The sequence below is a fragment of the Nycticebus coucang genome, chromosome 7 (assembly GCF_027406575.1).
Source record: "Nycticebus coucang isolate mNycCou1 chromosome 7, mNycCou1.pri, whole genome shotgun sequence".
Lineage (NCBI taxonomy): Eukaryota > Metazoa > Chordata > Mammalia > Primates > Lorisidae > Nycticebus > Nycticebus coucang.
In genome coordinates this window covers 133,759,484-133,782,306 of record NC_069786.1, presented here as the reverse complement: position 1 = coordinate 133,782,306, position 22,823 = coordinate 133,759,484, and the positions used below count along the sequence as shown (strand labels likewise).

The window sequence follows — 22,823 nt, the reverse complement described above, 5'->3', positions numbered from 1 at the left end:
GTGGTAACTTGCTGGCTTTCAAAACGTCAGCGCTGACACTTTTAAACACTAGAGAAGCCAAACTATTAAAAACAAAAAGGCAAGATTTTTAAATCAACACGTTTTCTGTCTCAAAAAGTACTTACTTTATTTTTTTGTTTTTGATTATAAAATCAATAGACATTCATTGCGAAGAATTCAGAACATACAGAAAAATATAATAATGTATGATGGTCATTGTCTCAGCAGTGATGACCACTGTTAGTGGCCCTTGCACGTCCCTCCCGATTCTTCTCTGAATGTTGCACATGGCAGGTGCACACATCTTGAGTGTGTGTGTGTGTGTGTGTGCACATCTTTACTACAAAACAGACTGTGCTTCTCAGGGCGACTTGCATTTCACTGTTGTTTGAATGTTCCGGGTTGGCTCCTGTGGCTTCTGTGAACAGGCAAGTTTCCAGAACTATCTTTATTCTGACGTGCTTACATCAGTTTCTTCTCTTGTGCTTGGATGCTCCAGGGATCAGCAGAGGAAAGCCTCACCAGGTGGGGCCTGGTCAGTCTTCAGATCTCTCTTAAAATGGAACTGATTTACAGTGTTATTGTAGGCAAAGTGAACCAGGGAAGGACCTTGACAGTCCAGTCCAGTCCTCATTGTCCTTTAGCTCCCACTGCATTCTCAATCACGAGAGAGAGCAGATTAGTGAATGTGCAGGCAGATCCCCTCACACAGAGGGGACTCGACTCCCTTGGGGTTGTGCCAAGGTGCAAACATTTTATAGGGAAAACACGAAAAGCGATCATGTCCAAGACTCATCGTTCTAGGGAAAATTCCGGGTTAAGTTCACCGAGGGCCAGCTATCTCCATTACATTTGATTGATCGATTGACTGATTGATTTCTGCCATACGACAGTTCCTTTAGCAGAGCGGACACAGCTTAGGAGAGTCCAGACAAAATGGTGGGTCTCAGGGTTAAGATGAGATGGACTTCAAAAATAGAACATAAAATCTCTTATTTTCATGCTTTAGAACTGGAGAATCCCAAACTTTTGTCTTTGAATAGTACAAGGCCCTCATTGGTATTTTTTCTTGGTTTTCCAAATATCTGTTTGTTCACAGCCACAGCAGCCTCACTGGTAAGCCTCACAGAGCCTCAGCCGTGGTTGTTGTTGGAATAGCATAGAAGATGCAGACAGTGCTGCCTCCCAGGGTGGGAAGCTGAGAACAAGGGAGGTGGGAAGAGCTGGGGTGTCGGGGCAGCAGAGGGCCCTCCCCGGGCCGCCCTGGGGCTGGGAGGCCTGAATCTCGGCAGGGTCAGCAGCGCCCAGGGCTGAGAGAACTGAGTAGCTACACACAGATGGCCGGGAATGAAGTGCACTCAGATGAAATAAAGAGAAACCAATTGAGGCCATTGAGGGAGGCTCTGGGAGGGAAAGGAGGCAGGGCCAGGCAGCCATGTGACTCAGGCCTTACGTCTGCCTGCTGGGAACCCCCAGTAGACAAAGAATGCTCTTTGGTGGTTGAACAATTCTGCCCTGCTCAGCTCCCTCTGGGACAGTCCTTGAAAGCCAGGCATTTCCCTTCAATTACTGGCATGTTCAGTTTGGGAGGAAGGTTGTTTATATAATTTTTTTTTTTTTTTTAAGACAGAGTCTCAGTATGTCGCCCTCAGTAGAGTGCTATGGCGTCACAGCTCACAGCAACCTCAAACTCTTGGGCTTAAGTGATTGTCTTGCCTCAGCCTCCCAAATAGCTGGGCCTATGGGCGCCCGCCATGATGCCTGGCTCAGTGAGTAGGGTGTCGAGCCTGTTTTTATAATGATCATAGTTTTATTCTGGCCTCCTCAGGTCTCCCAAGACTCTTGGTGGTGCTGCTGGTTTTCTGGGTCCTGAGAGGGTCTGCAACCAGGACACGGTGTGGTTGTGAGGATGTTAGCCTCACAGTTGGGTGACTGCTCCCCCACAGCATCTGGGAAATGTCTTAGACAGATTCTGAGCTTCCCTCCCGTGTACCTTTGGGTCTGATCCATCATGGGCGACCCACACTTTGATTTTTTGCCTAAAGACTAAGGTTTTCCTTGTCCTTTTCCGTGTCCATTTGAACCTCAGGTGCTCACCACCTCTTCGGTGAGCTGGGCAGAAAGGCAAACAGCAAGTCAGCTGTGCGGGAGAGGAGGTGACTCAGCCTGGTGGCTGCTCACCTAGACACACAGCGTCACTGGCTCCAGGGAGTACTGTGGAAAGAAGGCTTACATTTTGTTTTACATTTCCAAACTTACAAATAGATAACGGTTGACATCAATGATTCTCTTTCCCAGCAATAATCTGGGGTTTGCCAGCAAACTCTGTAAACATAAGTCTTACTGTGTGTGAACTATAAACTTTTCTCTCCAGGCGTGAGGGGACCTCAACTTTGCTCTGCAGCTGGGCTACATCAGAAGTGTGCGTTTAAAACGCCAACTTCCTTAACTGGAAAAAGAATGCTTCCCTGTCTTCAAAATAGCTTTGCTATGTGACATTTTTGCCGTCGTGAATTTTACATCAGTGCTAGCTCTTCCTTTTACTTACTTGTTTAATTTGGCAGGTCACGAAGGCACTTGGCTTTCCACACACATGGGGGCTCACACATACACACGTATAAAGAATTTTTATTTGACACTTTAATTTTTAATGTACTTAGCTGATAGTGAAATACAAAGCCTTACTTTTAAACTTTATTTTGACACCATTTAATTGCCATTTTGGCTAAAAATAGAAAACTAAGAATAGAAAAGGTTTTAAAGTGTGGTTTCTTCTCTATGTAGCCTTGAAGGAATTGGAGAGTGAAGGGCCCAGTGACTGAGAAAGGGAGGGAACAACAATTTCATTTTAAATCATCTAATGATGCCAGCTAACGTTTGGGATTCTGAGAGTCAGTCATAAAGTCCTCTCATTGATATGATTTCATGTGTCCCTCACGAGCCATGAGTGACTGTTATGTCCATATGACAGTCAGGAAACAGGCTCAGCGTTTAAGGGAGTTTTCACTTGGAAACCCCTTTCTGTCTGAGACAGCCCTGTGATCAAACAGTTGCCCCTCAAGTTGGGAGCAAAGTAACATGCACGTTCTAATTAACGTTCTTTCTTCATCTTGTCATTTAAAGATATATGTAAGTTGCCGAAAGAAGGAGGGACTTGCAGGGAATTTATACTGAAATGGTACTATGATCCAAAGACCCAAAGCTGTGCCAGATTCTGGTATGGAGGCTGTGGTGGGAATGAGAACAACTTCGAATCTCAGAAGGAATGTGAAAAGGTTTGCACCCCTGGTAAGTCGTCGTTTTTTGCATCTAAGGCTTTTGCAAATAAGATAGGACATTCAGGTGAAGAACTTACCTTTGAAAAATATTTGAGTAGCATTGATTATGATATACATGAAAAATAAGCTACATTATATTCTCAGATAAGAAAGCTGTTCAAACAAAATATATGAAAAATTTTTTTGATTATTATTTTGCTTCCTAAAAACATACCCGTATACTTGCATTTTTGGCAATGAAGAAACATATAGCAACTATTTGTCACTCTCCAGAAATGTCACTAAGTCTGTGCTAGTCATAAAATATTACACCGAACACGATTACTGGGAAAGTAGTATCATGAACCATTATAGATAATACTGAAGGTAAATAACTCCCATCTATTCATCTTGAAATAATTTTGCTCCCTGTAAATAAGAATGTAGACACTGGGGCCATCTGCCATTTCTGTTATGTTGGGAAACTTGATCGGTAACAAAATAAAACTAAGTTGGAGCAGAACCTGGGGTCAGCGCCAGCAGGGGTGTTCCGTCTGCATAAAGGCGACTGGATGGTGCAAGAAGAGAGAATGGATTCAGCTAGAGAGAACCCCAAGCCCCAGGTCTGGAGGCTCACAGGTGGTTGTTGATGGTACTGAGCAGAAAAGTGGAAGAGGTGATGAGAACCAGGGGCGGTGGGATCACCTCACAGTGAATACAGGGTCCTTTCTGGTGGGTAATGTGGCTTTTCCTCGCCCCCCCTCCCCCACCTCTCCACGCCCAGTCCTGGCCAAGGCTGACGTCCTGAATGCCATCGGAACCTAAGAGCGGCTGACCGGCGACATATACCTCTTGAAGAAGGAGTCAGTCCTCGCCCACTCGCCTCTGTAGACGCCCCGGGTATGGGCTCCCTTGCACTGTACCCTTACACGCTTGGATTTACACTCGAACTCGGGAGGAAGCCTTCCGCCGCACGACCTGCCGAGATGGTGCTAACTGCGTCTGTGGACCCCGCGCTCCCCGTGTCCAGGCGGCTGCCTTGTGTCCTCCGAACTTTGTGTAGTAGTTGCCCACTGCTGGTGTCTGTGTGAACGTGCCTGTGCATTCAGCCTCCCTCCAGAGTTTCGTGTTATGCCTGTTCTAGGCAAATGTAAATTCTAGAAAATAGCCCCCGGGCATGGCTGCTCTCCACTTTTGCTTGGTTCATTTCTTCCTCCCCTCTTCAGTAAGCATGTCTGCAGACGCCCGCGCACAGAGGAGGAACGGGAGGCCAGCCTTTTCATTTTCCCTGCCCAGCGTCCTGGATGAGGGTTCAAGCTAATTTTTTTTCTAAAGCCTCTAACAAATGATCTAGTTAGAAACAAAATCCCTTGTTCTGTGTGCACCGTTGGGACCAATGCCTTCATTAAAGAATTAAAAGAAAGTCGTCACAGAGAATATTTTTGGCATTCCTCTAATGTTGTGTGTGTGTGTGTGTGTGTGTGTGTTTGTGCAGGGTGGGGGTTTAATTTTAAAATTTTTAGGAAATTTATTCAAAGAAACTTTTTAATAAAGTATATTGAAAGTGTCATGGGTGTGTGTTCTTGGCTGTCTTGTCTCCATAACATGGATTGTCAGAATCACCCCTCTGCTGGGGAACTTGGCCTCGTTCTGGCTTATGGTTCTGGGCACCCCCTTTTTTGTTTCTACTGGAGGGAGCAAGAAAGCTCCACCAGCCCATGTGGGCAGGGACGAGGTGGAATCAAGACTCCCGTCTGCCAGGCTGAGGGTGCTCCTCCTGTGGGGTCCCAGAGTCTTTCTGTTCCGAGGTGCCCCAGGAGGCAGCCTTCCCCTCCACCCTCCTCCACAGCCATCTCTCCCCTGCAGTTTGCTCCCCCCCTCACCCCTCCACTGCTGGGCAATGCCGCATTTCCCCAGGACTCCCTGCCCCTTTTCTGGAGAAAGACAGAAAAGTTGTATTTTTTGGTCTTTCCTCCTTAAAGATCTTTTTCTCTCATCTTCAGAAATAGCACAAGAAATACACAGATACGTGTTCAGGTGTCACCTGAATTCTATTAAGGAAGAAAACTGAAAGTTATTTATTTATTTATTTTTATTTTAACATATACATGTGTTTATTAGGTTTCCATTTTTTGCCATCACAAAATTAAAGAGGCTTAAAATTTAATAACAGTATTTAAGATAAGGACTAGAAACAAAACCTCGTAAAGAATGAATGAACATAAATACATGCAGAAAAGAAATCAGAGAATTGCTGCATCGAAATATTAAGCAATAATAATAATAATGCGAAGAAAGTAACATTCACATTGTCAAATAAGAGTATGTCTATCATAGAATGCTTTGACTCTGAGATTCAGTATGGAGTCATCAGTTAACTTATTATTATTATGTAAGAAAATGGAATTTATTTAACAAAATAACACATGCCCTGAGAAGTGCTGAGGGTGGAATTACAGAGACCTTGGGTGTGAGCAGAACAATTGTATGTAAGGCTGGGATGACCTTGCCTGTCTGTCTGTTCAGGGAGGAGGGAGGGTGTGCACAGAGCTGGAGGGGTGAGGGGAGATGGGTCAGCAGGGGGGCCACTCCCTGGGGTGCCTGCCCAGGTCCTTGAGGGAAGTTTCTACATTCTTGGAATGCCTGGGGCCAGTGCATCTTTATGGAGTCTGAGGAAATAGCCCAGCCTAGTGCCGAGTTACTGTAGGAGAGCTGAGATGGGATGAGGACCCGGACCGCTGCCTGGAAATGTGGGGACCTTCACTCTCCACCACCTTCATCTTGTTGGCATTGGAAGTGCCAGGTGAACCTCAGGGGCCCGGGGGACCAGCAGGAGGCTCCTCATGAGCTCTCATGGGCCCAGGACCTCCTCTGCTCATGGGGTGTCTAGAAGTCCTGGGGGATGCCTCTCTTTGTCACTACTCTGGTGAGGCACAGCAGAGCAGGCCACCCCTGCTTCTGACAGGCCCCTTCCACCTCTAGGCCATCCTACACTCCCCATCTTGGAAGACCCCTTTCTAGCTATGCCAGTGGGCCCACAAAGCATCCACTGCTGGTCACGAGTTCCCTTCAACTGGACATTCAAACAGGGTGGGAAATGTGCGTCTTGGGACTTTCTCCAGCTGTGCAGGAACAGTCCCCCACTTACTCCCATAAGAGAGCCTCACGCCTCCCTCGTACTTCCCGTGCTCGAGTCAGTGCGTCCCACTGGAGCAAAGCAGCATCGCTGGTGGGGCTGGGAAGGGCCTTCCTGGTGTGGTAAAGAGGCAGTTTGCCAGAGCTGCCCTAGCAAAGGGCCACAGCCCAGGTAGTTTAAAACAAGAGAGATGTATTCTGTCACAGTTCTGGAGGCTAAAAGTCCAATATCATGGTGTCAGCAGAGCCAGGCTCCCTCTGACACCTGTGGGGTCCGCCCCTGCCTCTTCCACCCCGTACTCCCCGTGTTTCCCGGCTCACAGCCGTGTCACTCCAGTGTCTGCGTCTGTCATCTCGTGATTTCTCTCTGCGTGTGGGTCCTCATGTGTTCTCGTAAGATGTCGGCCACGTTGGGCTTTCGTGGGACCCTGTCTTAACCAATCACACCAGCAAAGGGGAGTTTTCCAAATAATCCTCATCCTGAGGTCCTGAGGGGGTCAGAAAATTGACACACCTTTTCTTTTGCTGGGGGACACAATTCAGCTCATAATGTCAAAGTCTTAGCATTTCCAAAACCTGCTTCCTGCCCTGCCGTGTTGACCTGCTGCTTCCTTTGAGGTAGTGACTCCTGTGATGAAATCTCAGGTGATTCTGTCCCTTCCCACGAGGTAGCAGCTCCTGTGATGAAATCTCAGGTGATTCTGTCCCTTCCCACGAGGTAGCAGCTCCCGTGATGAGAGCTCAGGTGATTCTGTCCCTTCCCACGAGGTAGCAGCTCCCGTGATGAGAGCTCAGGTGATTCCGTCCCTTCCCACGAGGTAGCAGCTCCCGTGATGAGAGCTCAGCTGATTCTGTCCCTTCCCACGAGGTAGCAGCTCCCGTGATGAGAGCTCAGGTGATTCTGTCTCTTCCCACAAGGTAGCAGCTCCCGTGATGAGGGCTCAGGTGATTCTGTCCCTTCCCACGAGGTAGCAGCTCCCGTGATGAGAGCTCAGCTGATTCTGTCCCTTCCCACGAGGTAGCAGCTCCTGTGATGAGAGCTCAGCTGATTCTGTCCCTTCCCACGAGGTAGCAGCTCCCGTGATGAGAGCTCAGCTGATTCTGTCCCTTCCCACGAGGTAGCAGCTCCCGTGATGAGAGCTCAGGTGATTCTGTCCCTTCCCACGAGGTAGCAGCTCCTGTGATGAGAGCTCAGGTGATTCTGTCCCTTCCCACGAGGTAGCAGCTCCTGTGATGAGAGCTCAGGTGATTCTGTCCCTTCCCACGAGGTAGCAGCTCCCGTGATGAAATCTCAGGTGATTCTGTCCCTTCCCACGAGGTAGCAGCTCCCGTGATGAGAGCTCAGGTGATTCTGTCCCTTCCCACGAGGTAGCAGCTCCCGTGATGAGAGCTCAGGTGATTCTGTCCCTTCCCACGAGGTAGCAGCTCCCGTGATGAAATCTCAGGTGATTCTGTCCCTTCCCATGAGGTAGCAGCTCCCGTGATGAGAGCTCAGGTGATTCTGTCCCTTCCCACGAGGTAGCAGCTCCTGTGATGAGAGCTCAGGTGATTCTGTCCCTTCCCACGAGGTAGCAGCTCCCGTGATGAAATCTCAGGTGATTCTGTCCCTTCCCACGAGGTAGCAGCTCCCGTGATGAGAGCTCAGGTGATTCTGTCCCTTCCCACGAGGTAGCAGCTCGCGTGATGAGGGCTCAGGTGATTCTGTCCCTTCCCACGAGGTAGCAGCTCCCGTGATGAGAGCTCAGCTGATTCTGTCCCTTCCCACGAGGTAGCAGCTCCCGTGATGAGAGCTCAGCTGATTCTGTCCCTTCCCACGAGGTAGCAGCTCCTGTGATGAGAGCTCAGCTGATTCTGTCCCTTCCCACGAGGTAGCAGCTCCCGTGATGAGAGCTCAGGTGATTCTGTCCCTTCCCACGAGTTAGCAGCTCCCGTGATGAGAGCTCAGGTGATTCTGTCCCTTCCCACGAGGTAGCAGCTCCCGTGATGAGAGCTCAGCTGATTCTGTCCCTTCCCACGAGGTAGCAGCTCCCGTGATGAGAGCTCAGGTGATTCTGTCCCTTCCCACGAGGTAGCAGCTCCCGTGATGAGAGCTCAGCTGATTCTGTCCCTTCCCACGAGGTAGCAGCTCCCGTGATGAGAGCTCAGGTGATTCTGTCCCTTCCCACGAGGTAGCAGCTCCCGTGATGAGAGCTCAGCTGATTCTGTCCCTTCCCACGAGGTAGCAGCTCCTGTGATGAGAGCTCAGCTGATTCTGTCCCTTCCCACGAGGTAGCAGCACCCGTGATGAGGGCTCAGCTGATTCTGTCCCTTCCCATGAGGTAGCAGCTCCCGTGATGAAATCTCAGCTGATTCTGTCCCTTCCCACGAGGTAGCAGCTCCCGTGATGAGAGCTCAGCTGATTCTGTCCCTTCCCACGAGGTAGCAGCTCCCGTGATGAGAGCTCAGGTGATTCTGTCCCTTCCCACGAGGTAGCAGCTCCCGTGATGAGAGCTCAGCTGATTCTGTCCCTTCCCACGAGGTAGCAGCTCCTGTGATGAGAGCTCAGCTGATTCTGTCCCTTCCCACGAGGTAGCAGCTCCCGTGATGAGGGCTCAGCTGATTCTGTCCCTTCCCATGAGGTAGCAGCTCCCGTGATGAAATCTCAGCTGATTCTGTCCCTTCCCACGAGGTAGCAGCTCCCGTGATGAGAGCTCAGCTGATTCTGTCCCTTCCCACGAGGTAGCAGCTCCCGTGATGAGAGCTCAGGTGATTCTGTCCCTTCCCACGAGTTAGCAGCTCCCGTGATGAGAGCTCAGCTGATTCTGTCCCTTCCCACGAGGTAGCAGCTCCCGTGATGAGAGCTCAGCTGATTCTGTCCCTTCCCACGAGGTAGCAGCTCCCGTGATGAGAGCTCAGGTGATTCTGTCCCTTCCCACGAGGTAGCAGCTCCCGTGATGAGAGCTCAGCTGATTCTGTCCCTTCCCACGAGGTAGCAGCTCCTGTGATGAGAGCTCAGCTGATTCTGTCCCTTCCCACGAGGTAGCAGCTCCCGTGATGAGGGCTCAGCTGATTCTGTCCCTTCCCATGAGGTAGCAGCTCCCGTGATGAAATCTCAGCTGATTCTGTCCCTTCCCACGAGGTAGCAGCTCCCGTGATGAGAGCTCAGCTGATTCTGTCCCTTCCCACGAGGTAGCAGCTCCCGTGATGAGAGCTCAGCTGATTCTGTCCCTTCCCACGAGGTAGCAGCTCCTGTGATGAGAGCTCAGCTGATTCTGTCCCTTCCCACGAGGTAGCAGCTCCCGTGATGAGGGCTCAGCTGATTCTGTCCCTTCCCATGAGGTAGCAGCTCCCGTGATGAAATCTCAGCTGATTCTGTCCCTTCCCACGAGGTAGCAGCTCCCGTGATGAGAGCTCAGCTGATTCTGTCCCTTCCCACGAGGTAGCAGCTCCCGTGATGAAATCTCAGCTGATTCTGTCCCTTCCCACGAGGTAGCAGCTCCCGTGATGAGAGCTCAGCTGATTCTGTCCCTTCCCACGAGGTAGCAGCTCCCGTGATGAGAGCTCAGCTGATTCTGTCCCTTCCCACGAGGTAGCAGCTCCCGTGATGAGAGCTCAGGTGATTCTGTCCCTTCCCACGAGGTAGCAGCTCCCGTGATGAGAGCTCAGCTGATTCTGTCCCTTCCCACGAGGTAGCAGCTCCTGTGATGAGAGCTCAGCTGATTCTGTCCCTTCCCACGAGGTAGCAGCTCCCGTGATGAGGGCTCAGCTGATTCTGTCCCTTCCCACGAGGTAGCAGCTCCCGTGATGAGAGCTCAGCTGATTCTGTCCCTTCCCACGAGGTAGCAGCTCCCGTGATGAGGGCTCAGCTGATTCTGTCCCTTCCCACGAGGTAGCAGCTCCCGTGATGAAATCTCAGCTGATTCTGTCCCTTCCCATGAGGTAGCAGCTCCTGTGATGAGAGCTCAGCTGATTCTGTCCCTTCCCACGAGGTAGCAGCTCCCGTGATGAAATCTCAGCTGATTCTGTCCCTTCCCACGAGGTAGCAGCTCCCGTGATGAGAGCTCAGCTGATTCTGTCCCTTCCCACGAGGTAGCAGCTCCCGTGATGAAATCTCAGCTGATTCTGTCCCTTCCCACGAGGTAGCAGCTCCCGTGATGAGAGCTCAGGTGATTCTGTCCCTTCCCACGAGGTAGCAGCTCCCGTGATGAGAGCTCAGGTGATTCTGTCCCTTCCCACGAGGTAGCAGCTCCCGTGATGAAATCTCAGCTGATTCTGTCCCTTCCCACGAGGTAGCAGCTCCCGTGATGAAATCTCAGCTGATTCTGTCCCTTCCCATGAGGTAGCAGCTCCCGTGATGAGAGCTCAGCTGATTCTGTCCCTTCCCACGAGGTAGCAGCTCCCGTGATGAGAGCTCAGCTGATTCTGTCCCTTCCCACGAGGTAGCAGCTCCCGTGATGAGAGCTCAGCTGATTCTGTCCCTTCCCACGAGGTAGCAGCTCCCGTGATGAGAGCTCAGCTGATTCTGTCCCTTCCCACGAGGTAGCAGCTCCCGTGATGAGAGCTCAGCTGATTCTGTCCCTTCCCACGAGGTAGCAGCTCCCGTGATGAGAGCTCAGGTGATTCTGTCCCTTCCCACAAGGTAGCAGCTCCCGTGATGAAATCTCAGCTGATTCTGTCCCTTCCCACGAGGTAGCAGCTCCCGTGATGAAATCTCAGCTGATTCTGTCCCTTCCCACGAGGTAGCAGCTCCCGTGATGAAATCTCAGCTGATTCTGTCCCTTCCCACGAGGTAGCAGCTCCCGTGATGAGAGCTCAGCTGATTCTGTCCCTTCCCACGAGGTAGCAGCTCCCGTGATGAGAGCTCAGCTGATTCTGTCCCTTCCCACGAGGTAGCAGCTCCCGTGATGAGAGCTCAGGTGATTCTGTCCCTTCCCACGAGGTAGCAGCTCCCGTGATGAGGGCTCAGGTGATTCTGTCCCTTCCCACGAGGTAGCAGCTCCCGTGATGAGGGCTCAGGTGATTCTGTCCCTTCCCACGAGGTAGCAGCTCCCGTGATGAGGGCTCAGCTGATTCTGTCCCTTCCCACGAGGTAGCAGCTCCCGTGATGAGGGCTCAGCTGATTCTGTCCCATCCCACGAGGTAGCAGCTCCCGTGATGAGAGCTCAGCTGATTCTGTCCCTTCCCACGAGGTAGCAGCTCCCGTGATGAGAGCTCAGGTGATTCTGACCCTTCCCACGAGGTAGCAGCTCCCGTGATGAGAGCTCAGCTGATTCTGTCCCTTCCCACGAGGTAGCAGCTCCCGTGATGAGAGCTCAGGTGATTCTGTCCCTTCCCACGAGGTAGCAGCTCCCGTGATGAGAGCTCAGCTGATTCTGTCCCTTCCCACGAGGTAGCAGCTCCCGTGATGAGAGCTCAGCTGATTCTGTCCCTTCCCACGAGGTAGCAGCTCCCGTGATGAAATCTCAGGTGATTCTGTCCCTTCCCACGAGGTAGCAGCTCCTGTGATGAAATCTCAGCTGATTCTGTCCCTTCCCACGAGGTAGCAGCTCCCGTGATGAGAGCTCAGCTGATTCTGTCCCTTCCCACGAGGTAGTAGCTCCCGTGATGAGGGCTCAGGTGATTCTGTCCCTTCCCACGAGGTAGCAGCTCCCGTGATGAGAGCTCAGCTGATTCTGTCCCTTCCCACGAGGTAGCAGCTCCCGTGATGAGAGCTCAGGTGATTCTGTCCCTTCCCACGAGGTAGCAGCTCCCGTGATGAGAGCTCAGCTGATTCTGTCCCTTCCCACGAGGTAGCAGCTCCCGTGATGAGAGCTCAGGTGATTCTGTCCCTTCCCACGAGGTAGCAGCTCCCGTGATGAGAGCTCAGCTGATTCTGTCCCTTCCCACGAGGTAGCAGCTCCCGTGATGAGAGCTCAGCTGATTCTGTCCCTTCCCACGAGGTAGCAGCTCCCGTGATGAGAGCTCAGCTGATTCTGTCCCTTCCCACGAGGTAGCAGCTCCCGTGATGAGAGCTCAGCTGATTCTGTCCCTTCCCACGAGGTAGCAGCTCCCGTGATGAGAGCTCAGCTGATTCTGTCCCTTCCCACGAGGTAGCAGCTCCCGTGATGAGGGCTCAGGTGATTCTGTCCCTTCCCACGAGGTAGCAGCTCCTGTGATGAGAGCTCAGGTGATTCTGTCCCTTCCCACGAGGTAGCAGCTCCCGTGATGAGAGCTCAGCTGATTCTGTCGCTTCTTGGTCATTTTCAGTTATTGAGACCATTGCTCCTGGATCCCGAGTCTGGGTCCATCTGCTGCAGAGTTTAATCTCAGATTCTATTCAGAGCTTGACTGTTCCTAACCCCAGGGCAGCTGGACTCCCAGTGCTGGGTGGGGTGTGGGTGGAGAAGTCCAGGCCACCCTCTGACACTCCCTGTCTGCCCTGCACCCACTCCTCCAGCGTCCAGATGAGGTCCCAGTGGACCTCGTGCTCACTTGTCCTGCCCTTGGCTCCCCCTCTGCCAACTCTCCCGGGTCATGTATTTGTTCTCTGGAGGAGTCTGTGGGGGCTATGCTCGGGCAATCTCCTTCCTCCCACAGCCTCCCATGAGGACGTCCACCCATGCATCCTTGGTCCTGGGCCCTTTATCCAGAGATCACCCTCTTTGGGGGTGCAAGGAAATTGGCTCAAGTCCAGTTTCCACAAGAAACTTACATGGCCTTGTCACACCAACTGGCCTCCCTCTTTCTGCTCAGCCATCCCCAGGTCCAGGGGCCAAGCACACGGTCAGCTAAGGGCTGCTTTCCAGCCCCTGACTCAGTGGTGGTGAGAGGAATGATGCAGACCCTGCCCTGGCTTCACATGTTTCGCTTAGGCTTCATCAGCGGAACACCCCTCCCTTTCCCCTTGAGAACATTCTATGCTTGTGAGGCCTCCATGGCCTTCTCCCTGGGCCCCCTTCTGTCTCAGCAGTGACTGAGTGCTGGGAGCTCAGTTCTGTGTACTCCGAGTTATAGCCTATGGTGACCGACCTTGGAAGAATGGGGTCTACCAGGCGCCCAGCACCAGGCTCTTGCAGGAACTTGGGGAGCAGAGAGTTCTGGGCCCAGCTTCCCTAGGGATGGGCTGAGCCCTGTGTTTCTCTAGGGATCCCCCATTAGTTTCTCTGCAATGGACATTAAATGAGCACCACAGCATACTATTAGGATACCAGAAGCAGCAGGATGTCGTTTATTTGAGAGGTGAAGGAGACCCCTGAGTGGCTGGGGAAGGGAAGGCTGCTATGAAAAGGTGTGTTGTTGGTGGCTACCATGAGTGGCTGGAGTCTCAGTCCCATGGGGAAACTCTGGGATCCCCCGTGGCACACGCGCCTCGGAGCCCAGCAGAGGGTGAGGGAGCTGGGGCATCGACACCTCCACTGCTCCTGGACAGTTGATTTTCTGGACCTCCTGCCCATCTGCACCCTGCCTTTTCTTGGGAAAGACTTGCAGGTGCTCACACACGAGGCCTCCGGAGCAGGTAAGGCCCAAGACATGCAAGTGGGATGCCAGTATTGGTAACACGCTGGGGGGTCTGCTCCAGGTGTGTCACTGACAAGCTGGGCTGGGGCCATCACTGGGCGACTCACTCCAGCTACTCCTGAGACAGGACTCCCTCTCCCTTCCTGCCTCCTGCTGCCAGCACGCCTGCCTGGCCGCTCCAGGTCTGCTCCACTCCATCCAGGCACTGCTTCTCTGCACCTGTCCCTGGGCTTCACACGGGTGCTGGACGATCACACCCGCAGTCCCACCTGAGTCAGGAGAGCAGGAGATGTGTCCCAGATGTCCAGGTGAAAGGCAGGTTGGGCTTGCTGTGTGCTGGCAAGCTTGGGGGGCAGCAAGCCTCTTGGGTAGTGGATGGCCACTTTTCTCATTTATTGCCACAAAGAAAATAAAAAAAGTCCATTGTTGTGTCACCTGTCCCAAATTAGGGTTCAGCAAAGCCTGATCTGGGTGGCAGGATTCCTGACCTCTTGACGGCCTACGCATTTCTTCCCAAGACCCATCCTTTGCCAACCCACACTCAGGACTCTTTGTCCTTCCTCAAACCCCGATGTGTCCCTGACCGTGACATCCACTCAGTTCTCTGTAGAAGGTGGCTTGCCAACGAAGAACACTTATTTTGGATTTTCTGAGTAAGAAATAAATTTCTGTTGGGGTAAGACATTGAGGTCTCAGGCTGTTCTAGCAGCTAGTGTGATGTTAGTGACCACAGTTCACCTCTATGGGGCAGCTGCCGTGAGTCAGGCACCACACAGGTGCCTCACACTAGCTCAGGTGGGGCCGTTCAGCAGCAGCCATTACCCTAGTTTTACAGGTGATGAAACGGAGGGTCGGAATGGTCTAGTTCACCCAGCTGTGTTCTAATGGAGCATCTGAGGAAGTTATCATGGCCCAGAAGCTCTTTCAGAGGTTCAAGGTCATATTGATTCCCACTGGACCCTCACTGTTATTCTCCAGAGGCTTATGTTTCCTGGGTGGCTGGATCTGAGCCATGTGTCTTCTCCCAGAACACAGCACGCCCTCCCAGACCCTCCCCCAGAACTCCCCGGGCTCTGCTTCTTTGTCCTGAGCTGCTGTGGCTCAGGGAAGCACTCGGAGGGGCTGGAGGCCCTGGCACGAGTTCAGGGCTTGTGCAGAAGGCAGCCTGGGCTGAGTGCAGCATGCTTGGGCTCTGAGGCCAAGTCATGGGACATCTGCTTGGACTCAGCTATTAGCCCAGCTCAGTCCTTTCATCAGCATATTTGCTGGAGCTATGAATACCAACACTCTCTACTTTTTATTTCTCTTTACAATTTTCCGCACAATTTAAAAGAAATCACAATATATGTGAATGGGTGCCAATCTTTTTGTAGGAAGGCAGAATTATGAACTCTCGAGATCCATTTTAAATCCCCCCCACCCCTGCTGATTCACTTACAGGGGATGGTTGATCTTTCCCTGCCAAGTTTCTCTCATCATCAGATTTCCAGCTGGATCCAGCAGTTCTTCAGGAGCCAAGCTATTGGGTTTCACTGCCTGGGAGTGGCTTCTGGAGAAGTTGGGGGGCTGCAGCTGCCACTGAGCCTGGGTCTGTGGTCCAGGTGCTGCCCCTCCTCAGTCACCGTGCTGGACCGAGCTGGGATGCTGCCCGTGTCCCTGCTTTCTCCGAGGGCTGAGTGCTGCTGGAGAGCGGCAGTGGGGCCACCAAATTCCTGGGGGTCTCCTGTTTGGTCAGAATCATGTACTCCTGAGTTGGGCTGCCCTTCCTGGGGCCCCATGTGTAGCAGGTCGGGACCCCTTTCCACGTTATTCCTGATCCTGCAACATGGTGGCATAGAATGGCTGGGGGGCAAAGTACCAAAGAAGTTATATTTGAAAATCCAGTCGTGGGCTGAAGACATTAGGTAGTGGTGACGGGAAGGAGTCTGGACATCATGGGGACCCTCCCAGGTGTCTCTCAACTGGACACAGGTAGCATTTTCCTAACTTCCGTCAGAGGTCCCTGCAGAGACCTTCAGGCCGCTGTTGCAGAGTCATCTAATAGGAGGCATCTGGGCATCTGTCGAGGCACTGTCCATACTTTAGATTTCAAGAGAATGATGAATTTCAATTATTGGCACACATTTTTCAGGAGACTTCGAAATAGAAATAGCAAAATAAAAAGAAATCAGCAGAACCTATAAACCCAAGAAAGAATACTTGTTGTTGAAGACTCAGATTAAAGCAGTTGTGCTCATCGGAGTTCTAGTTTTCAATAAGATGGGTTGTTTGTGACCAGTCTGAGCTCTGGTTCCTTCAAAACAGCCCCTGCTCACATTTTGGTTGTAGATTATCTGGACAGGTGCATGGGAAGCAAAAACAAGAGCCCTGGAAATGAGACAGCTAAGCGCAGTGTCTACCAGGGGCACACTGGCAGCTGGCAGCTGGGGCTCGTTCCCATCGGGAACCCCAGGAACCGGGGAGACTGCAACAGGAATAAAAAGTCCTGAGTGTTCACCTGTCCTCTCATCTCTCCTTGGCTAGAGGTTAACCTGGGAACGTCAAATCTTGGCATTTCTAGGCTGCTCTGCACTCCCTGTGTCTAAAGAAGCAGAGTCGTGCCATGGTGAGGGTGCTGTCAGCACACAATAGCTGCAGATGAACTCAGAGGTGGGCCAGGGTGTGCATAAACAGCATCTGCAACCAGCCAGTTTGGACCGGAATGCATAGGAACTGAAGTGGAAACAAAACGAAGTTGATGAGACCGTTGTCTGGGGGAGGGTGAGAGTGGAGACCTCACTGTTCACACCTGTTGCCTTTCGTGGAGAGGCGTGGGGAGGCTCGTGGCCTGAGCACACCTTCTCACTCTTGCCATGGCCCACTGTGTGCCCAGCACTTGGTTAGGGGAGGACCAGCAAACTCTGTGGTAAAGGACCCCATGCACCTCATCCAGGGGCTCTGGTAAGAGAGATGGAGCCTGTGACTTGTCTGCGACGTGAGTTTAGGCTGCAGCTCTGTCTGCTCAGCGCTCTGGGTTCTGTTTTTGGAGCTGATCCTGATTTTTTAGCCTTCATGTTGTTGCTGTAAGCTGCTCAATATCCTTCTGAAAGTACAGTTTTCTGCATATGTGAACCAGAGTTGGTTTCTGTCACTTGCAAACCAGAGCCTGAATTGGTGCGTATTCATACATCTAGTGACTCATGCAACAAACGTTTGTGGGGTACTTAACATGTGCCAGGTTTTATGCAAGGTGCTGGGGTTACAGTGGTGAAAAACCCATGCTCCTTGTTCCCTTGCACCTTACCTGACAAGGAAGTGGATGGCAACATGCAAAATCCTTGCTAAAAAAGGACATGCCGGATACAGTGGAGACCGTCTGATGGGCCACTGGGCGTTTTAGACAAGTCTCTATGAGAAGCTGATTTATAAACTAAAACCCAAAAGGCAAGCGGGAGCCAGCCATGGGGAGACCTGCAGGGGGCAGAGTCTAGATCAAGAGAAGAGCTTGGTCAAATGTCCCAGGTAGAAATAGGTCTGAGCTGTTTGAGAAGGAGCCAGATGACCAGTGTGGCTGGAGCAAAACGAACAAGGGGGAAATTTCAGGGGTTGAAGGCAGAGAGAATGGTCAGGTCAGGTTACACAAATCTTTCAACCCTGGGGAGGGATTTATGGACATTGATATGGCAGAAACCCATTGCAAGTTTGCCGTGGGGAGGTTTGGGGTATGAATTTGTTAATTTCTGGGGATGGAAAGTGTGATCAAACATTCTGTCACATGCCTTAGAACTTGGGATGAGGGTTGGGCTTTCAGCCGGTGGCAGGAGGAAGGCAGTGGAAGTTCAGAGAGAGGCTGGGGCTGCCTCTCCAGCAGCTCTGGGACACAGATACCTCACAGCGTGTTGTGATGAGATTCCCGAGTTGCGATTGCAGATGGGGGGGATGGAGTCAGAAGGGGACTGTCTTGCACCTGCAGCTAGAGGCCAAGTAGAGGATACAGACTCAGCAGAAGAGGCTGAGGAGAAGTTCAGAAGGAGGCGAGAAAGGTGACTGTGACGAGAAGCTGTTTCAGGAACACAGGTGTTATCTCTGTTGAATGCGGCTGCAGGGCTAATAGAACAGGAGCAGAGGCCAGGGAGAAGTGTCATGCCAGATGCTTGCCCCAGCCAGGAACCACAACCCCTGGGGACCTGGGGACAGTTGCCGTCCCCCTTCACAGGGGTCCAGAGCACAGACTGCGGGCTCAGTTGTTCAGGTGGCTCCATGGCATCATCAAGGACACGGCGTTCCCATCTCCCTGGGCTGTTTTTAGCCTGTGCTCCACCCTTAGGCTGGAAACAAGATGGTCTCATTCAGATACGATGACATTTAAAGGAAGGAGGGTGACCATCTGTTCCTGGGTTCTCTTGGGAGTGAGGACACTACTCTGCCCAGCTCCCCGTGGTGTCCCTGGCATCCCATTGGTTAGAAATGTCTTCCCTGGTCTTCCCTAAGCCCACAGTGGCGAGGTGAATGGGACTCTTAGATCAAGCAAGTCCTCTCCCCATGGAGAGGCCCAGGAACCTGAAAACACATTTCAGCTGCTGCCCTTCTGCCTGGTACGGGGGACGTGGGCTGGCCGGGTCCATTGCTGCCTGCGTAAGTGTGTGTGCTCACGGTGATCTGTGCTATCTGACAACACTCTGGAGTTTACCCAGCGGTATAAGCCTATTCTTCCTAATTATCGTGATATTTTTCCAAAGAGAAAGCAAAATAACTGAAACTAAGCTTCATAGTTTTATTCAAGGGAAGCACTGAACTAATGAGAGTCAAGGACATGTAGCGTCTGTTGTGCTTTCCTTGCTGCGGGCCGGGGTGTCCCCACCGATGTCCACACGGCTGCCTCCACTCTGCTGACTTGCTGAACCTCCAGGTGTGGGCCTCGGCGTTCTGCGCCCTGCACTCCAGCCCGCACCCACTTCCCCACCTTCTTCATTTCCCGGTGGCCCTCTCTGGTTCCAACCAGACCTAGAGCTTGTGACCTGTGACCATGACTTGGGAGACGGCACCACGGCTGGGTGCATAAAAAGACTTGAAAAATTGTCTCTGTCTTTGTTGGTCTTGCTCTTACCTGTACACAACAGTGCTTTGAATTTCCCACCTCGTTAGGGGACTATTGCTGCTCATAACACAACTTCAGGGTGATAAAAATATTAACCATTTCTAGAAACAACAATTTACGTCTGGCTATTATTCAGAACAAAGGTCTCCAATTAGACTATATTCTAATTCTGCTCAATTCTATTCTGTTTTAGAATATATTCAGAAAACTGTTTGCTTCTGTGAGGTTGCCCTGAGAAACTTGAGCCGAGGCCTGGGTCTGTGTAACATCAGCTGTAACCCAGAGGCCAAACAGTTTTGATTTGCAAAGTAAATGCCTGAGGAGAGTTTATACGAGTGGCTCTGGGGTCCCTGCCACATAGGAATCACACCAGGATCATCTTTCCTCAGATGACCAGGGTGCAGCGTAACCACCAGCTTAAATTCTTGTCCTTATTTGAGATTCAAAATAAAAAATTCATTTTCTCTTGGAGCATGTCCTAGGCAGCTTCTCCCGGGTTCCCCTTCCCCACAGAGCTCTCACAGACAGAAGTTTGTCCCTGCTGGGCTCCTTGTTCCTGTAGCCATTCTAGCGGAGTGTCTCCTGCCTTTTAAGGAAACAATGTCTGCCACTGGACAAGTTTCAGCCGCTGCGTTCCAGCCTGCACACATGGAAGCCGTTGGCTACCACCCATGGGACGGCCTCGCCAGCGTGGCAGAGAGGGGCTAAGAATAGCCCGTGTGGCTCGGCAGGCTTCCTGGTGGCCCCGCAGCTCTTCTGTGCAACACGGGCCCTTTGTGCTGGGCCTCCCCCGAGCTCTGCCCAGGCCCTTGTCGGGCAGAAGCTGTTCCTCACACGCCACCCGGAATCAATTGTTGGCTTACAGAGACATGGCACCAGCATGGAGTCTCCCTCTCTCTTGCAATCTCTCTGACCTTCTGGGGCTGGGGGGTCCTGGCCTTTCCCACTAGACAGTTTCAAAGTATGCAGAATGGAACAGGAAATGTATTGGCAGCCACTGTGACCACAGAGACTGTCAGACTCGGGTCTCTGTGGTCCTTTCAGAGCTCATGGAGGATGCTCGGGCTGAGTGGAGTCCCAGGACCAAATGCTTTCAAGGCCAGTGGGTGTCACCGATGAGGAAGGCCAGAGGCAGAGCAAGGCAGTGGGGATTGCTAGGGCTTCAGGCAATTAAGGAAGACGTGTGCATCGAAAAGGCATTTGGGCTTGAAGATTTAATACGCCACTTCTTAGTAAATCTCTTCTAGGCAAAAATGGCCCTTAGGCTACCCATTTGCACTATCTGATTCAGAGGTGCTGAGTTAAAATTCACATCCAAGTATGTGCTTCTGTGTCTAATCTGAAAAAGTGCTACACACCTCATTGCTGAATATCATACGAGGGTCACCTTCAAGGTCCTCCCTCAGGGAAGCTAGGCACCAATGCCAGCGCCTAGTGCACCCTTCAAAGCACCTTTTCTAGGATGGGTTTGGGAACTTAACTGTGAGTCCATGCAGGGTGACAGATGTGATGGCAACTCCAAAAGAAGAGTTCCAAAATTGCTTTGAAAGGTGGAGTAGGCCTGGGCATCAGCACATACTTCCCAAGGGGAGGACTTTCCAGTTCCCAGGTGAATGTACTGATGTTCAGCAATGAGGGAAGTAGCACTTTTTCTAGGATGACTTCATGAACTTAATCGTCTGACCTTGTATGACTGTCCAAAGCTTTGGAGCTCTCACCTGGGAACAGACCTCCCTTGACCTCAGGATCACTGGATGTGACCCTGACAGAAAGACTACCCAGATGGCGAGGCCGAGGCTTGCTGTGAACACGTGTGTAATTATGAGAGCTGCTGAAGTTGCTTCATGGCCAGTCGCGTTAAGCCTGACTCCTTCTCCAAAGACTAAGCAGAGTTCCCAGCACAACGTGGGATGTCCTCGAGATGCCACTGAATTCGGGCCCAGAGGGAGAGGAGACCAGGCTAGATGCTGAAGTAATTCCCACAGGGAACCTGAAGAGGTAAGGCTGCAGGCCAGGTCCCCCTCCTCAACTGGCCTGGGGAATTTGGCCTGTGTGGGTCATTGCCATGGTATCTGGAAGTTATAAAGTCCATGCGGACGTAAGAACAGTCACACTGGGACTGGCGACGTGTGAGCTGGTATGTAGTGACTGTTCTGGTGTGACTTCGCCTGTGCTCTGTGCTCTGGGACATCGCTCTGCTGAGCTCTGCACCGACAAGGGTGAGCATGAAGGAGTTTGGTCTCCTCAGTCTAGCAGGGAAATGAGTGTGTGAACAAGGCCTGCTCTGCAGGGTCACAGCAGCTTTGATGAAGGCATGCACGCTTCTGAGAGGCCCTCTGTGAGCCAGGAGTGGTGAAAGGCTATAGGGGTAAGAAAATGAGAAATAGAGGTTCTTGCTCTTAAACAGCATTTAGAGACAGGTGTATAGGCAGGTAAACGTGAGCTAGTGTCTGTGTGACTGGAGTGGGTAAAGGGAGGGCACTGAGGAAAGCATATTGACGTCTGCGTTTAAGTCCCCCCGGGGGACTCCACAGCAGGGCTGACATCTTAGTGTGGCCTGTAAGGGTGAGATGTCCCCACCTGCTGAGTGCCTGAGCAGGTGCAAATAAATGCTGAGGGTTCCCTGGAAAGAGGAGGGTTCCTAGGGAGAGGGGGGTGCTATTGCTGTGTGCTGGCCCCTCCTGGGCATGGAGGCGGCACTGGGCTGACAACCAGGGAATAGATCTTGAAGGGCCCTGCCTATGACTCTTGTCATGTGAAAAAGTTCATATTTAAGACAGCCAAGGGCGAGGGGCAGTGAGTAATAATTTGGGGATGATTATATTTCGGGATGGATGGTGGGACCGTCTACTGTCCTCATCTTGCTGTAATGAATCAGCAGGCTCCTGCCAAGTGGAGCGGGGACGCTGTGGACGGGTGGGTTATTGAGGGGCTGAAGGCTCTCCTTGGGGTGTGGCACCAGGGCTGGAAAGTGGGGGGATTGAGGAGAAGAGAAGTAGACGACGTGGGGACTTGGGGGCCGGCTGGACATGGCTGGTAAGAAGGGTAAGTGACGGTGGGGTCCAGCTGTCGGGGTGCATAGTGGACCCATTCTGGAGACAGGGGGCACATGAAAGCTGTGGACTAGCTAAGGAGGCTCCTATGGGATGTGGGCTAATTAGCAAGCCGTTAGTTCCACACATGGGCAGGGGAGGAAGCCAGGTGGGTGACAGGAATTTGAGAGGACCCCTGTGCAGCTGAAGCCTGGATGCAAGTGGTGGTGCCCTGAGGGGGCGTGTAGACAGCAAGGTGGAGCCAGGGCCAATAGGAGCACCTGCAGTGAGGGACAGCCCCAGGGCAGAGCCTTCAGCAAGAGCCACAGAGGGCTGGAGGAAGCAGGAGACAGGATGATGGGTTCTAGAAACCGTGTGCTAGAGCAGGACAGCATGTCAAGAAGACCATGGCCAGCAGTGGCCAGTGTCCAGGCCTCCCTTCCTAATTAGATCACGATGGTGTTTCTTGTCACTGACTGTGGTTGGTTCTCTGGCGGTTTTAATGAACTCCTTTCTGCAGATACGTGTGTACTACAAGGTCTGACAGGCTTGGGAGCTCAGCCTAGGAAAAGTGCTACATCCCTCATTGCTGAATAGCCCTGTGGTCATCTTCAAAATATTCCCTGTGGGAAGCTATGCACCAATGCCAGGGCCCAGTCTACATTCCACAGCAATTTTAGAACTCTTTTCCTGGAATGGCCATCAGAGTTGTCATCACATGGCGCACAAAACACACAACAACAATAACGAATGCCACTCACCAAGACACTGCACACATGGCCGTGACCACAGCTGTGAGACGCCCGCGCACCAAGGCTATGAAGCCTTACCAAGTTGCTGGGTCAG

General features: G+C 52.0%; 1 protein-coding gene across 3 annotated transcripts in view; it reads left to right on the top strand.

Moving 5' to 3' along the window:
- COL6A3 (collagen type VI alpha 3 chain) overlaps positions 1-4,827 on the top strand; it is a 93,649-nt gene extending 88,822 nt beyond the window's left edge. For all 3 annotated transcript variants that reach the window (XM_053597048.1, XM_053597046.1, XM_053597047.1), the window contains 2 exons: positions 3,124-3,288; positions 4,042-4,827. In XM_053597048.1, coding sequence (XP_053453023.1) covers positions 3,124-3,288; positions 4,042-4,082 — 206 coding nt within the window. In that variant the 3' untranslated portion in view covers positions 4,083-4,827. The remainder of the gene's footprint in view (positions 1-3,123; positions 3,289-4,041) is intronic.
- The last annotated feature ends 17,996 nt before the right edge of the window (positions 4,828-22,823 follow it).